At 48.6% G+C, this 16,462-nt stretch overlaps 1 protein-coding gene across 2 annotated transcripts in view; it reads right to left on the bottom strand.

Annotated features, from left to right (window-relative positions):
• PREX1 (phosphatidylinositol-3,4,5-trisphosphate dependent Rac exchange factor 1) overlaps window positions 1-15,234 on the bottom strand; it is a 145,959-nt gene extending 130,725 nt beyond the window's left edge. For both annotated transcript variants that reach the window (XM_088528698.1, XM_088528706.1), the window contains exon 1: window positions 14,959-15,234. In XM_088528698.1, coding sequence (XP_088384824.1) covers window positions 14,959-15,129 — 171 coding nt within the window. In that variant the 5' untranslated portion in view covers window positions 15,130-15,234. The remainder of the gene's footprint in view (window positions 1-14,958) is intronic.
• Window positions 15,235-16,462: the final 1,228 nt, after the last annotated feature.

The following is a 16,462-nucleotide window of genomic DNA, read 5'->3' as shown; positions in this document are numbered from 1 at the left end:
CATCCACACCACTAAAAACAAGAGGAAAAAAATAAAATAAAGGAAATAGTTGTACACAAAATAACTGGGCCCTCATGTGATAGAGGCCATCAGCATTCAGAGAGGCTAAAAATTCTACCACTGATCCTCAGGATGCAAAGACAGTTTAACCAATTTTTGGGGGGCAAGAAAGAAATAGAAGAGGAAGGAAGTTTTCTGCAATGTCTGTACTACCATGAGTGTCTTCTGAAGAGCAAAAGGGTGGCTGCATACAACGATTAGCTGGGCATCCAAACAGTGTATTCCAGGTGCTGAATTCAGACAGGGAAATGGGGATTAGGGTTTGCACAAAGGGAAGGGCATGAAGTTGTAGGTCAGAAAAACAGCTAACAGCTGTTCAGTTACCTACTTTTTTAAATAAAAAAGTAGATCTCACTTCCCGAATCCTCCGGTTAGATCATTTTAGTCTTTTTCTTCCTTTTTTCAAAAATCCTTTCCTCCCATTTTCTTCAAGGGAGGGCCCAGGCCTCACTGTACCTACTCTTCGCTTTGCTGTGAGCCAGTCTGTCCTCCAACAGAGCTATGGAGCTGTCACCCAGAAGGGGAAGAGGTTTCCCCCGGCCCTTGGACTGATCACGCAGCTGTGCGAGTTCTCTCTGCCTCTGAAGAGCTCCCGCCTCGGTTTCTTCCACCAATTTGTAGAATTCATTTTTCATTCTTAGCATTTGTTACCAGCAAAGATTGAAGTTTCTACCTGTTTCCAGCACTCAAGAGAATCTCTAGCCCCCTGGCATTTTATTACATATTTCCATCATATGATATGAAGAAAAAAAAGAGTAAATCTTTTATTGTTTTTGTTTTGTTGAAGAAACAGTCCCTGCAACTGGAGAACCGGAGACCTAGAAAGCATAGATAAGCTGCAGGGAAGAAGCACCATCATCTAATATTTAACACCACACACTTAATGCACAAATACCTTCCATAACTCACCCCGGGCCCCGCCAACGTTTGCGGCTCGTGCCTGCTTTACGAGCTGCTACCACACATCAGCACACTGCCAATCTGGCCTTACAGACTGCTATGTAAACTCATCAAGCACCCACTTGAATCAATAGCGGCCAAGAATTCCCTGCCAGAAGCACGAACACCATCACTCTACCATAGTCCAGAGGGTAGAGCACATTGATGTGCGGGGAAAGAACCTACGGGGTGCAAGGGGGATGATTCTGGCACTAAGGAACTGAAAGCATAAAAACTGGGAGCATTTTGGGAAGGTACTAACTGGAAACTGCTCTGAATTGGCAGCAATTTACTGCTGCTACAACCAGAATATTCAGGTAGGAAGACAGAGGCTACAGCCCGGCCACACTGGCTCCGACCGCGGCGCACAGCAGCGCAGGGGCTCGCACACACCACGCTCTTCTATTGCCCAGTTCAGGCCCTGCTCCCATTTATTGCCTTGGAGGCTAAAAACAAACTAAAGTCACTTTGCGAAGGGCTGTTTTACACTACAACTGCTGCACGGGCAGCTCTAGTCTGAGTTGGCAAATAAACAGGAGGTGCAGACAAGTCCAGGAAAAAGTAGCATGGTTTTATGCAAGTCACTCTAAAAAATAATAAAAATAGCTCAGAAAAAAAAAAATCTGACCTGAGGGGTTTGCCATAAACAAATAGTTGATCACAGAAAAGGTCTCCTGATTCAGGTCTATGGGAGAGCTATGATTACTTGCCTCCAGTTCTGGACCGACAGAAACTTCTGGCCAAACCAAAAAAAAAAAAAAAAAAAAAAAGAGTTTAAATATTTCTAGTCAATTTTATGTCATTATAAAGACCCCTCTCCGCTCTCACATATTTATCTATACCAAGAAATAAAGTAAATGGGAAAATGGCATTTCATGGTTACTCTCCATCTCGTTCCTGAAAAGGATTATGCTCGAAACGACTGAGAATACCTTCACTGGGTTATGAAATGTTGGTTTGCAGCACACTACACACCTCACGGAGATCTCATTTCAGTCCTGATTAAAGAAAGATGTGGAGCAAGAACTTGCAACACATTTGAAATTAATCTGAAACCGATACAGAGCTTGTCTCTTCCTTCCCCCCACTCCAACAAAGAACAACCCTCCCAGCAAGGGCAGCAAGGGCAGAGGGCTATAAAAGTTTTGCCTCACGAAGCCCAAACAAACAAAATGCCTCTTCTCAGATAAGGGTTGGTAAGCAGAGCTACACAGCATGGAGGGGAAACTCTCTTCTTCCAATCACCCTTTTGGAGAGGCATCCCGGAATCACAATTGCATTCCCCAGAGCCTTAGGAGCATCGGCTGGAGACACTTTTTCTCTTTAAGATGTCTCAAAAGCATTGAAAAGATCCATAGAGAGACGGGTGAAGACAGGGGTGATGGATTGAGCCAGATTCGACTTGAATTCAGATTAAAACAGACAGGTAATAAATCTCTAAATAGGCAGCCTTGTGATGAAAAGGCCGTGAGATGCCTGTCCCTAGCGCTGCGCCGGCCTCCAGCAAAGCCGGCACGCACAAACCAAAGCCCTTTGCTGCGAACATGAGGGGATGAGCACAACACGCAGCCAGAGTCTTGGCTGAAGATGCCTCTTTAAATGAATGGAAAGGAGGCAGCTGAAGTCTTGCAAGATCAGAATTGGAAAGAGCTCCAAAATGTACTTGAAATTCAACCCCTTGTCCTGAGGGATAGGTTTGTGCAGCAGATTTGAGTCAACTACTTCTTCAAATCCTTGTCAAAGTGTTAGTTCAAATCCTGAAGCTGATTTTCATGAGAAGGAACTTCCTTTCTGTGGCAGCTCTGAATTCCCACCCTCCTCCAAACACCAAAATTGAGAAGTGCAGGAAGCCAAACAAGTAAAACACTCTGCACACTGACATTTATACCTAAGCTTTTTTCCAAGTCCTCCATTGGATCAGTTCAGCCTCAGCCAGTTTTTACTGCGCTGGAACAGGTTGGCCTTTCCAAAGACAGGGCAGCACCAGCAGAACGTGCAAACCACTGACATTTTCACTTCATTTCTGCTTTTTTACTCGCTGTGCCTGGCTACAGAACGCCGGGTTGCACTTACTTCTCCATGGTGTTGAGAGTTGGTTTCAGAAGCAAACAGACACACGGGCAGAGTAGGCGAGCGTGAAACAACCAGATGTCTGCGTGTTTGCACTTGCACTTGTTGAGATTCTAGCATAAGCACAACTGTTCAGACAACTGCCACCGAGTAATTCTAAGACATCACTTAGCTTTATTTCCATTTTTATTACTCACTGAAGGTAATGGGAAGGTGCTGACCGGCAGTTCCTGAAGAGCCGAGGCCTCCGCTGTGCCCGATGTTCCCACTCGAGGGCAACAGAACTGGACACCTCTTAATGCCTCCCATGCCTGGGGACTGCCACGTCCGTGCACAGAGATTGCAAATACTGCTCCTGCTTACGAGTCCCTTGAACCCGAGCTGAGACCAACTCTTTGTGTGCTGCCTGCCAGGGAGGTGGCAGCTGGTTGCCAAAAGACTGAATTAAAGAATGAAAATTCTTGTTGCTTTTTCCTTAAAAAAATGGTGCCTGGTACGATATCTCATGTTCTGTGCCTCACTTTCTCCATCTGTTAACTGCTGTTTTTTCTACTTTGAGAGAATACAAATGGAAAACCGCTGCATAAACACAGACCGGTATCTTGATCCTCAATGCACTTCAAAGCAAAATCTTCTTCTCTAAGTAAAATAGTCTGAGACTTTTTCCCTTTCCCCTTGGTTAGGCTGTTTTGCGATACCACGCTGCCCCGGCAGCTCACCCAGAACCACATGAAAAGAGAACTGATGTCACACAGCCCCAAACACCACCTGGACACAGCAAGTGCTGCCGCTGCACTTTAATTCTTGCTGGCTGACTGCAAATTTCAGTTCCTCTGGTTACATGCTGCAAAATTTTGATTCATACTTTCAAATATTGCGGGTTTTCTTGTGCAACCGCTTAACAAAGATGCATTGGCCTCTGTTGTGCAAAGCATCTCCTATGACACACACTCAGACACAGCCAAATGTCTGGCTGCTCTTTTAGCCTTATTTTACAGCAAGACACATGCTAAGCTGCTTTTAAATGGGGAAGGAAGCAGAGGTCAGAGTGAAATTCCCAGATGTGCCTTGCTGCTCGGAAGGGTTAGACTCTACTTACATAAAACGCTGATTCGGCAAGGTGATAGGCACCTGCTAAAATAGGTTGAGCTTCTCCAGCTCCTCCGGAGTTCAGCACCTTACAGAATCAAGCCCATGGAGAAAACAAAATACTCAAAAAGTGCCAGACATAATGCAAAACAGGATATCATCCTATATATTCTTTCTTTTTTCCTTTTTTCTGCTACTCAGTATAACTGCAGAAAATTTCTAAGACCCTTCACCAACAAATCCACCCATAAGACACAGTTTCATCAGCTTGATCTGTTCACTGGGTCAGAATCATGATGCAGCTAAAGCACATTAAATATTTAGAGGAAGAAAGAATTAATATTTGAAAAAGAAAGGAAAATATGCATTTCTTCAGGCAAGGCCTTGCCTGAGGAGTAGAAGGTAAGAAAGCTTTAGCTTAGTAAGAAGGTAAGAAGGTAAGAAACCAGCAACAAAAACAAGACAAAGTAATAAAAACTATATGTAACTTCTTTAAAATACTACGAAGTGCCCACAGCTGTCTCTTTCTCCAATGTTGGATCATGTTTGATGATTAGTAAAACACTATCAAATAATTTGACACATGTACATTCATCTCTTCTAATTTTCACAAGTACCTCTGTCCTCCTCATTTTCACTTTTTTTCCATTCACCCGTAATCAACCTTTTTTTGCTCCTCCTCCTTCCCCCCCAGTAACATTTAGTTAAAAAGCTGTGACCGCATCTTCTCTGTATAGGTCATTATCATGTCTAAATACCTTTTCCTCTTGCTTCCTAACTCATAAGTACAGAAACTCTGGTAAATACTACATAGAAACAGAGGAAGAAGAATGCACTAAATGGGGTGGTAATCTGTCCCTGTGCAGAAGCTTTGCAACCCACTGCAAGGCAATGTTAAGCCCAGAATTTGGGAGCAATGTGAAGGTCAGTGGCCTGGATGCAGCAGAAACTAGAAATTCAGTGGTAGAAAAGCAGAGGTCTGGCTCAAAGAGCCCAGGAAAGCAGGTACTGCAGTGCTAAATGCGCTGGAGTTCAGGTGTGCTGCATTGCATAGTGACCTAGTTAAAATCTGCAGTGGTAGTTTGGTCTTCAGCATGAACACCCCACTTGGTAAGCCTCATCTTTCACCTTTACCTACCTTTCATAGAATCATAGAATTCTTAGGGTTGGAAGGGACCTCTTGAGGTCATCTAGTCCAACCCCCTGCACACGCAGGGTCACCTAGAGCACATGGCACAGGACTGCGTCCAAGCCGGGTTTGAAGATCTCCAGAGAAGGAGACTCCACAACCTCTCTGGGCAGCCTGCTCCAGTGCTCTGGCACCCTCGCTGTTCGGAAGCAGTTTTACCTCCCCATAAAAAATTCACCTTCTTGCTAAATAGCGTGAATGCTGTTATTTGTTCACTGACAGGTGGCCAGAACTTGTTCTCCCCATGCACAAAATATTTCCCTCAGTGCAAAGGAGCCACGGGGTCCCAATGGGGATATTTACACGTGCGGTGCTGGAAGAGACGATGAAAGAGACAGATCCTGGGAAAAGGGTCTCCCCAGTGCCCATCCCTGCTTGCTGCTGAGGGATCAGGCCTCTGAACACCCATAGCAAGCACTGTGCAAGTCTCTTTGGAAACCTGCCCCTGCTGCTGTTCTCATTTTCGGGGTCTTGTCAACACCCTCTTCTCACAAGCAGCTGCTTCCCATCCGAGATGCTTTTTGAGAGCAGCATGGCCAACGGGACAGAGACAGAGCCACCACTGAAGAGGCAGACACGAGGTAAAATATAATGTTCAAGTGCCCAGCAACTTTCATTTCAGGCCCTGGATTTTCCACAATGAAAAGGGAAGTAAATAAGACAGAAGTGAGCAAGCAGCAAATAGGGCTTGCCAAATACCCAAATATTTGAAACCTACTACATCTCTGCTCACAACCTCAAGTATTCATTCATTCAGACCTAGTTCAATTCCCTTCACTGTCCTAAACTTGTCCTCACCGGTACTACCTACATTTCCTCTTGCTCTCCTCCTCCAGAGATCAAGAAGAGAGAAGACCTCAAGCAACGACAGCCAGTAGTGCCACAAGTTAGCTAGGAGAGGCTGGCAAAGCTTGCCTTTCCATCCTGGCACCTAACCACAAAGCACTGGAAATAAATTCAGCCCCAGCAGCACAGCCAGCTGAGTCCTGGGCCTGGGCTTGAGCTTTGCCACAGCCATCGCTGTCCCACCCATGTCCTGTCCCACCAGAGCTGGGACCGGCTCTGCGGGCTCCATCTGTGCTGCTCGGCAGCAGTGCCAGGGCACGGGCCGGCGTCAGGCGAGCGGCATCCGTGCTCCCCGACACGCTCCTGGCACGCTTTTGGTGCGGGCCTACTCGCGCTCTCCCAAACAATTCCCAGGCGCAGGGCCAGGCAGAGGCTGGGCCAAGGACTATTCCCAATGGGAAGTTTGCATGTGGCCGTCCTGCTCCAAGACTAAGAGGGTTCAGTGCTATAAGGCAGGGCCAGACCTTGCCAGGCGGCCTCGGGGCCAGGGAACGGGCCTGGCTCGGGTTTGTCTGCTCTGTGGCCTGTATCCGCTTTACGCTACAGCAGCAGAAACTGCTGCCGAGATCCAACGCGATCGGCTCGGCCTTAGCCCCTGTGCTTTCTCCTCCACGATCTACATAAGAAATAATCCCCAGCCCACTGACATATCTACACCGACCTTGCCTACACCACAGATTCAGATTAAGAATCAAATTTCATGATCTGAAACATTTTACTAGGTCAAAAGTTTTACAGCCTCCTGTTATTACCCCTTCAAACAAAAGGGAAGGGGCTTCTTTAGCCACCCAGTGATGAGGTTAAGAGCAAACGGCTCCCTGCGAGGTGGTGAGTTCAAAGCAGTCGCCAGATTAGACGGAGTCCCGCGGGCGCAGAGCCTTTGCGGGGTGGCTAAAACCCACCCACCTCGCTGCGATAAGAGCTCACTGAAGTGCAGAGCTGTTATCAGCGATCTGTCCTCAAACCGGCCCTCTGCGCAGAGGCCACTCGCAGCATCACACATCTCCTGCCACCACCAGCTTCCTCAGCCCCCAAAATAATCCCTGAAAGTCATGTCTCCCTCTCTTTCCTAACATACATTTCCCTCATGTATGCTACAATAGGTCATTTAAGTTATCCAAATTGCACCAAGATGCCCTGAACAGCATTAGGCAAAACTTTCAAAACCAAAGTGTTAACAGTGATTTACTGGAGATAAGCAAATGCCTGAGTTGATGTAACGGATTTCTTTAGACCTTTTTAAACCTAGACCCTTTCTATCACACACAAAAGTAGCCAATGTCTGACAGTCATACAGTGTTTCCAACGTAGAAAGTCTCACAAGTTCAAAGCTGTTTCTTAATGAACTGTGACCCGCGTGACAAACTCGAGCACCACTGATTTCTGCAAGTCAAACTTGTAGACCCGTCACATCCAATCACACACCCAGAACAGAGCCAAGCACTTCTAACACAGGCTCTAAGGAGTCCTGAAAATTTTGGCCTACACCAACAACTACAACTGATAAATCCACAGGGAAATATGAGGAGCGCTCTGCACACTTGCTCTTTCCTTCACTGAGAGTGTATTTCTGGGCCAAAGGAATGACAACAAGCTTCTGAGGTTTTTAATGAATAAAATGCAGTATTTGTCAAAAGAGACGTATCCTCATTTAACATGAGCTAAGTGGTTTGAGAACCACCGAATTAACCTGTTGGCACATAGGAACAGACCACAAACAAGACTGTAATTATATAAACAACAGTCAGACTGAGACTGATTAACATAGTTATACCATGAATCATATAAAGGCAAAGGAGCTGCAGTAAGGTGTTGTTCATATAGCTGATATGATCCTACAAAAATAATTTCTGTCACGAGACTCACCCAATAGTCCTTCCATGAACATAAATATTCCTTTAACTCAGTTCCACAGTCCCCTCAGCTGAGCGACTGGCCTAAACTTCACATAATCAAGGAAATTACTGCCTTCCTGTAGCTCAGACTGCTACACGCCGTTGAACTGCCGCTGGCCCCGGGCTGTAGGGAGCCACATTGCCCAGCACGTGGTGACAAGAGCCTGTGCTGGCTGCTCTGGTGAGGAAGCAGGGGGGCTCTTAGACATGAAGCCCGGAATGGGCAATTCCCATCTCTCTGTCATCAGGTTTTCAAGGATATATCAGAGCTTCCACTGAGCTCTGGGCAAGCCCTATCTCATGGTCTGACATGGGGCTATCAGCTGTGTAAGCAACGGGTGATACTTCTCAGGAGGAGGACTCATTAGCAGGAGGGAAGGGGCTATTTTCCCTTACTCTGGACTTGAGATCTGCAGTTCAAAGGGAGCTGAGGCCTCATCAAAAGAGTGGCTTCTACACAGGGTTGGAGGAGGGTCTAGGCAGCATTTTGGTCTCGGTGAGTGCCCCAGAGTTCTCTCTGTGCGGGCTGGTTGGATCAGTCTCAGTCGCGCAGGCAGGACTGAAGCCTCCAAGAGGCTTTGCGAGGCGAGGTGATCACACCAGCATTTGCATCTGCAGCAGCGTTTACGTCCAAGATGCTGCTCAGGTCTTGGCGCACCGCCGGGGCGACCCCAGCTCCAAGCCTCGGTTTGTGATCCAGCAGGGAAAGGGAGACGTTAAATGTAACATTCACTCTGTGCTCTAGAGAGGGCTTTGCCTGAATCCCATTGCTCCACAATGAAGGCTCTGTAGCTGATTGAGAAACAACGTTGTTGCAGATTTCGAATCTTTTTCTTGCCCCTAGCTGTTAAAGGCTGAGAATGCTGCAGTCATTCCCACTGCTAAGCAGGAACTCCTCCAAGCAGATAAGAAACACGATAAGCGAGTTATTCTTCTAATCTAGCCTCCAAGATGAGACTGGTTGCTTCAGCACAAGCTGAAAACTGAATGTAGAATATTGAAAAGGAAATGGAAAGAGACAAAAAGGGGAGATGAGTGGAAGGCACCTCAGCATCACAGGAAAAAACAGCACTCATCCTACCTAACAAGTCCAATCCCCTCTTTTTAGCTCCCTAATCCAAACAGCCCTCATGCACTCAAAACAGCACCACCTTACTGATTGCACTCATCAAAGGATCATCCGTCAATTCAAGGCATTTAACGGAAATACTGTTATGTAAATATGGATTAAGTGTCCCATCACAATACAAAGAGGAGGGGAGTAAGCAGCAGCACTAATGAACTACACATTCTTTCATGTCATCTGAAGCACAAAACAAAAGGTCCTGGCTGAAAGGGAGCTGCAAAGGAACCTTGCTATGTAGCCAGAGAAACTGGAGACACATCTATTCAGGACAACGTCAAGGACTGGATCCACGAGCCACACTTCTGTAACCCTGAAAACTGCTTCTTACAAACGAAAAATATTTGCAAACTAGCTGAGCCCACCGAATACCTTTCGCTTGGCTAACTTCAAGTGCATCTCAAACACGGAGGCGAAGTGCAGAAGATTTTAAGTCTTTCTAAAGGCCAAGAAAAGGTTTGGTCCAACAAGACCCAAGAGGTCAAAGAACTTGCAAAGCCTCTGCCCTTCTCCTTTGTTGCTAAATTCTAATTTAGCACAAGAAAATGGATGCTTACTGTAGTATCTACAGATAATAAACACTTAGAAGATAAGCAGATCTATGTGGGTCAGCAGCACTTCCTCTGTCAGTGACCAGTATATACTATATAGACAGTATATGCTATATACTATTGCATGGTGTACCTAAAACTCATGCTACTCCATATAGTCTTTAAGGAGAGGAAAAAAAAATGCACACAGAATAATAAAAAACCCAAACCAACAAGCAAAAACAACCCCACATACACCACATCTCATCCTGAAGTGTGTGTTAAAACAGCTGAGACTAGAATAAGGGATTCTACAGCTGGAAAGAATGGGGAAATTGACTTGTAGCTCCTTATGTTTCCTTGCAAGTGCCAGAAGAAAACATCAGGCAGGCAGCAGAACTGAATTATTTCTCTCAAACTTCATCTGTCACAACCCACCTGCCTGCAGGCGAACACTGCGCTTAGGGGATCCTGCTCTCTCAGGGATCTTTGCTGCGCGCCGCCTGCTTCCCGCTCGGATCCCCCCTCTCCGGCCAGGCCCGGGGTGTCTGTGCCGCTGCCCCAGCTGCCGGGCTGCTCCTGCAAGGGAGATTTGTGGCAGAGGCCCCAGCGCGGCGCTGGGAAAGCGCCGGGCAGCCGCTCTCGCCCTCCCCCCGAGCCCGGGACACATGTTCAGACAACAACTGGCATCCCTGAAGCGAGGGAGGCACAAATGGCAAGAGGGCTGATTGATGATCCCCCTACAATTGAGGGGAGGCAGAAACGCAGAGCCGGAGTCAGGTCAAATACCTTATTCTGAAGGATGCAGAAAGACCAAAGCTGATCAGAGATAAAGGATACAAGGGGCAGATGCACACCAAGCTTGAATGAGACAAGGGGAGCAAGAGAAAGGAGATTTTGGCCTCACCTGTGTGGCTGTAGCTGCTAAAACTGGGTAGGGGATTGCTGGTGTGCATATTCCAATAGAGAACAAAAACAGCTAAAAAAAAATGCCTTCATGTGAAGAGAATCTGCTGCGCTCCTCAACACCTTTGACTTAAAGCAGAAGGCACAGGCTAGTCACCTAATTTTGCAAATTAGAGATTATGCCCATCAGACAAAGCTAAGTGCAGAGGAGACCCCTGCAATTCTGTAGCCTTGAGTCCTGCAGATCACAAGTGCTCCAAATGGAAACAGCCAAAGCTCCAGCAAGTCACAAAGCACCTAGAGAGCGTCTCAGTGACAAGTTTGACAGAAAACCTGCATGTTGGTTGGCAAGAAAACCTGCAAATGTCATTAGCCCTCTACTCCTAAGCCTTTGGGAAGCTTTGCCTCAGCCTGTGCTCCCCTTTGCATTCCAATCTCTGCTCCAGAGTGACGGAGAGATGCTATGACTTGCTGCCATTTCAGAAACAAGTAGGAACTATAAGGATCCTCTGTCTTCAACACATGGGGAAGTACAAATGAATATTAATGGCATTCAGCTCTGGAAGAGGACTACCACAGGAGTCAATGGAAACTTCCAAAAGGCATGAAATAAGTCTCTTCAGAGGAGGGAGAAGAGAGAGATACTCCATTGTATCCTCTTTCTCCTCCACAATAACCTTTTAATTTATACCAGACTATTATGAACAAGCCCCTCTGCTGCAAGAAGCCATCAACTGCTCCGATATCCCTCAAGCCCCACTGATTTACACCAGCTTCTTTCTGAGCCTAAAGATGAATAAATAGCACACAAGCTTTGCTGTGCTGTGCTTTGCTTTTCTGTTTTTTTCCACTTCCTATATCCAGATCGTTTTCTTCACATTCTCCATCTGAATCTCGTGCAGAAGAACTTTTCCCCTCTATCGGTATTTCAGTCTTTAGCAGCTGATTTTGCCCGACCCTTACTCACTCTGAAAGGAAAGGAAATCGTCTATTAGCAACACTAAAAACCCCAAAATGTTCAAGAGTTACAATACAAGCCCCTAAAAATCTCACAGGCATTTATGGGCTTGGCTAGTTTGTATTTGCAAACCTCGCTTTACAACCACACAGACTACAAGCTTGGCCTTTGAAAAAAAGAAAAAGCTGTGGTGCTCCTAAACTTACAAACATCAGGAACTAGGCTTTTAAGAAAAAAAGGTCATGTGGTGTAAGACTCCACTGTAGAAAATCTCGACTATGGGCAATAGTCACAACTGACTGCAGCTGAAGACACTGAGTGACTGAGTGATGCAACACAGCAGCAGAGCTAATTGAGATCTCTCCAGAGCATGTTTCCTTTTCCATCTTCTTCCTCCAATTGCTCTCTTAGCTGCTTCACAGAAGAGAAACGTTACCCAAACTATATGGCCCCCCTTCCAAAATCATGGTTTATCTGGGTCTACTGAGCGTGAAACAGCGGAGAAGAGGGCAGGACAGGAAACCACACCTTGCAGCTGAGACAAATGGCCTGTTTGCTTGTCTATCTGAGCACCAGAGACCTAATCTTGGATGCAAACAAGATTGTGAAATATGAAAGAAAGAGGGCCCTGATGCTTATCACATTTCAAGATGGGTGGAGTGCAAAAATCCTGAGATACTAAATTACAACTACAGAGCAAACAAGAAAAGGTAGCAGAACATAAATATTTTGAGTCTGTAGGATGTGGGCTAGATTATCTGATGGCATGTGTCCTAACGTATCATATTTATACAAGTGATAAGATAGAAGATTTCCAGTCCTCATATAAAAATAAAGAATGGCATAACATTCAAAACTAACTATCATCATGGCACAATTACTTATCCAACATGATACCTGGCTGATAAGAACAGCTTAAGTTTCACACTGTTTTCATGCCAACACAGAACACAGCAAGTGCTAAAGCTAACAGGGTATCCTGTCATTCCGATATTACGATTTGCAAGTTGGTGGTTTGTCTTTGGGAAGATCAAAGAGCCACACAGGTATAGAACACAGAGCAGTTTCACTGTTCATACTTGCTGTTCATACTCAACCTGACAATGTTGTGGGAGCTGCTTGTGCAGTTTAGAACTAAATGTCCAGTGAAATTACTGACAGCGATATCGGCCCCAGCCACAAAGCTGTGCATGCCGTCAAAAAGGAGCTATCTCGGGGCCTATCAATAGGAATTTGGAATTTGACAGGCAACCTTACTGCTCCACATGGAGATGGATCCATGCTGATACCGTTCAATGCCTCCAGCCATCAATGTCATCAACAACGAGAGTGAGAGGTATCAATGGCCATCGGCAGGGATCGATATCAACGGTTACCGATACCTATTGGGACCTAGCGCTATCGATCCCCATGCGCAGATATGGGAAGTGACAGGCCTTGATGCCTCAAAATCAGAAGGCATCAATGTGTACTAAGAGGCATCACTAGCTGTGAATGTCATGTCCTAGCAATACGTATGGAAATCAATACTCACTGAGGCCTGTCGTTATCCAAAATGGTTAATGTCAACAGTCAGCGGTGCCTACTGAGACCCACACTGGCCCACTGCTACTAGACACTGTCAGTGTTGATAGTGGTGCCTGCCCAGAGCCCGTGTGTCTTGCACGGAGGAACTGCGTGGTCTTTCCACCACTGTGTTCAAAATGCACTACACATAGAAATACAATCAAGTATAAATTACACTGCACAAAAGTGCATCCCACTACTGCTCCGTTCGCCCTCATACACCACCATAGACCTCTATTCTCCTTTACCTTGACAATAACACCATTCAACAGTCTGAATCCAGCTGTAGGGAGAGAGTCCATAAAAAACTACATCAACAGTTTAAGAAACTGATTATTTAGGACAGCCTATGAACAGGTAACACATGCTCAAAGTTTCAACACTTTTGTAAAGCTAGGCCTAGAGATGGGAAAGATCTATCGCATAGCCCATAACTTAATACTTGATTCAAACATAATAGCCAGAACTCATCCTCCCTAGGGGGATGAAGCTGTGCCTAAGAGCCAATGACCCAAGGCAAAGCTACAGGCAGCCTATACCTAGCAGCAAAGCAGCTGTGCAGCCTCCCAAGCACACGCTGTGTCCTGAGAACGCGGCCAGGCTCCGGCCAGCCCTGTCTTCTCCCGCCTTGCCCAGGGCACGTTACTCACTGCTGCTCTCAGGAAAACTGCCAGGTTAATGCATACAAGTAAATAAAATATTTGTTGTCTAATACATGAAAATCCCATTAGCGATAGCGTAAACACATTTAGCTAAAAATAAACATGTCTTGAACCTGCATGGCAGCCTGCAGTTGAAAAAAAATTTTCAAATTCAGTACTTAGGACAGAGGAGTTTTGAGAAGGATTTGGGGTTGTTTTGCCCATAGGGTGGGGCAGTTTTGCAGCCTGCAGCTTTTTTAAGCATCTCCTTACACTGAAACAGAATCTTAGTTTTAAACAAAGCTGACTGACACTTTAATTGGAAGCCTTCAGAAATTACAGACTTGCTGCACTCAACTATTTGAGAGAGAAAAGGAGGATTTCAGTAGAGACGAGTTCACAAAGCAGCCACATCCTTCCCATTTAGCTTTGATACCACACACTTTGCCACTTGGATGATTCTGAAAAAAACACTGAGGACGACCCGAATTTAGAAAACAAACAAGCAAAAAACCTTGCCAGAAAGACGAGTCCAGAAGGGTCCAGGGTCGAAGGCCACTGAGGGGAAAGGAGGGCTGAGCACTTATCTAGCAAAGCAGCAGAGGGGAATCCTGCCCGTCCCATCTCCGAGCAATCTCCGCAGACTCCCCTCGCTCGATCTCTGGGCGGCCAAGAAGTTTCTTCTTTCTCTTTACGGCAGAGCTGTTACCCAGGGCCCTTCTCCGCGGTTCCCCGCTGCGCGCGGGCGCCTCGCGGGTGCCGGGACCGCCAGAGCAGCTTGGCGGGAGCCGCCTCCTCCCGCGCCCGCACACCGCTGTGACCCCGGCGAGGCGTACGCACACACACACATGTACACATACATTATCTATATACGCATACACTGCGGGCACTTCGCTACAAGCAGCGGGCGCCGAAAGCCCCGTCCGGGCGCGCAGCAACGGGGCGCTCCGCACGGGACCCCCGCGGGGCTCGGCGGCCCCGGCGGAGCTGCCGCCGGCGCGGAGCCCGCGCGCCCCGGACACCCGCCCTGTCCCCGTCCCCGCGCGGCCGCTCCAGCCGCGGAAAATCCCCTGGGCAGCCCCGGGCGCTTCCCGCAAGTTGCGCCGCCGGGGCGCCCCGCCGCCCGCCCGCCCGCGGGGTGCTCACCGACTGCAGGAAGCGCAGCGTCCCCACGTAGTCGCGCTCGGTGCTGAGGATCTCGTTGAGGACGCAGAGCCGCAGGCGCAGCTGGCGGTCCGTGTCCTTGGGGCAGCCGGAGGGCTCCGCGCCCGCGGGGGCGCCCGGCGGCGGCGGCACCAGCGGCGGCGGCGCCTCCATGGTGGCGGCCGCTGGGCGAGCGCGGCCGTTCCGCTTCCCCTCGGCCGCCTCAGGAGCCCCCCATAGCCGCGCGGCGCCGGGCAACGACCCTCGCGCCGGCCCTGCCTCGCCCGCGGCCGTGGGGGCTACAGGGGCCGGAGGGCAGCGCGGCCGCGGGACATCCCGGCGGAGCGGGGCGACGAGCGGGCGCGCGGCGGCGCGGGCGGCGCTCACTGAGGAGGGGAAGGGAAGCCCCGGCGGGCGGAGGCGGCGCGAGGGCGGGGCGGCCGCGCCGGGGCCCGGCCCATGGCGGCGCGCGGCGGGGGCGGGCGGCCTGAGGCGGCGCGCGGGCCCTCGCGCTCAAACGCGCGGGTGACACCGTCCTCACACAGCGTCCTTGTACTTACACACATGGGAGACACCGTCCTCACACAGCACCCTCACACCGTCCTCACACCGTCCTCACACCGTCCTCACACAGCATCCTTGTACTTACACACACGGGAGACACCGTCCTCACACAGCACCCTCACACAGCATGCTTGTCCTTACACACATGGGAGACACCGTCCTCACACAGCACCCTCACACCGTCCTCACACAGCGTCCTTGTACTTACACACACGGGTGACACCGTCCTCACACACAACCCTCACACCACCCTCACACAGTGTCCTTGAACTTACACACATGGGAGACACCATCCTTGTACTTACACACACGGGAGACACCGTCTTCCCACAGCACCCTCACACTGTCCTCACACAGCGTCCTTGTACTTACACACACGGGAGAAACCGTCCTCACACAACCCTCACACCATCCTCACACAGCGTCCTTGTACTTACATACACGGGAGACACCGTCCTCACACACAACCCTCACACCAACCTCACACAGCATCCTTGTACTTACACACACGGGAGACACCGTCCTCACACAGCACCCTCACACCACCTTCACACAGCGTCCTAGCACTTACGCACAGGAGACACTCGCCACTCTCACACACCATCCTTGCACTTACACGGGAGGAACCGTCCTCACTCACCACGCTCACACACCGTCCTCGTACTCACACACAGGAGACGCCACTCACACACCATCCTCACACACCAGCCTCATACTCACACGTGGGAGACACCATCCTCACACACTGTCCTCACACTCACACACACAGGACACACACACTGCCCTCACACTCGTGCGTAGCAGACACATGGAGCACGCACGTCGTTCTCACACTCACACACATACTGTATTCGCAATCTGCCCTCACACACAAGGGTCCTGCAGACCACACTCACACTCGCCCTCGATCCACCGCACTCACACACTTCACTCACACTCAAAC

This window comes from Tinamus guttatus, unplaced genomic scaffold (assembly GCF_059628265.1).
Source record: "Tinamus guttatus ecotype Peru unplaced genomic scaffold, ASM5962826v1 Tinamus_guttatus_pri_ptg000027l, whole genome shotgun sequence".
NCBI classification, from domain to species: Eukaryota; Metazoa; Chordata; class Aves; order Tinamiformes; family Tinamidae; genus Tinamus; species Tinamus guttatus.
Note: the sequence above shows the minus strand (reverse complement) of the source record. Positions and strands in the feature narration are given on the sequence as shown.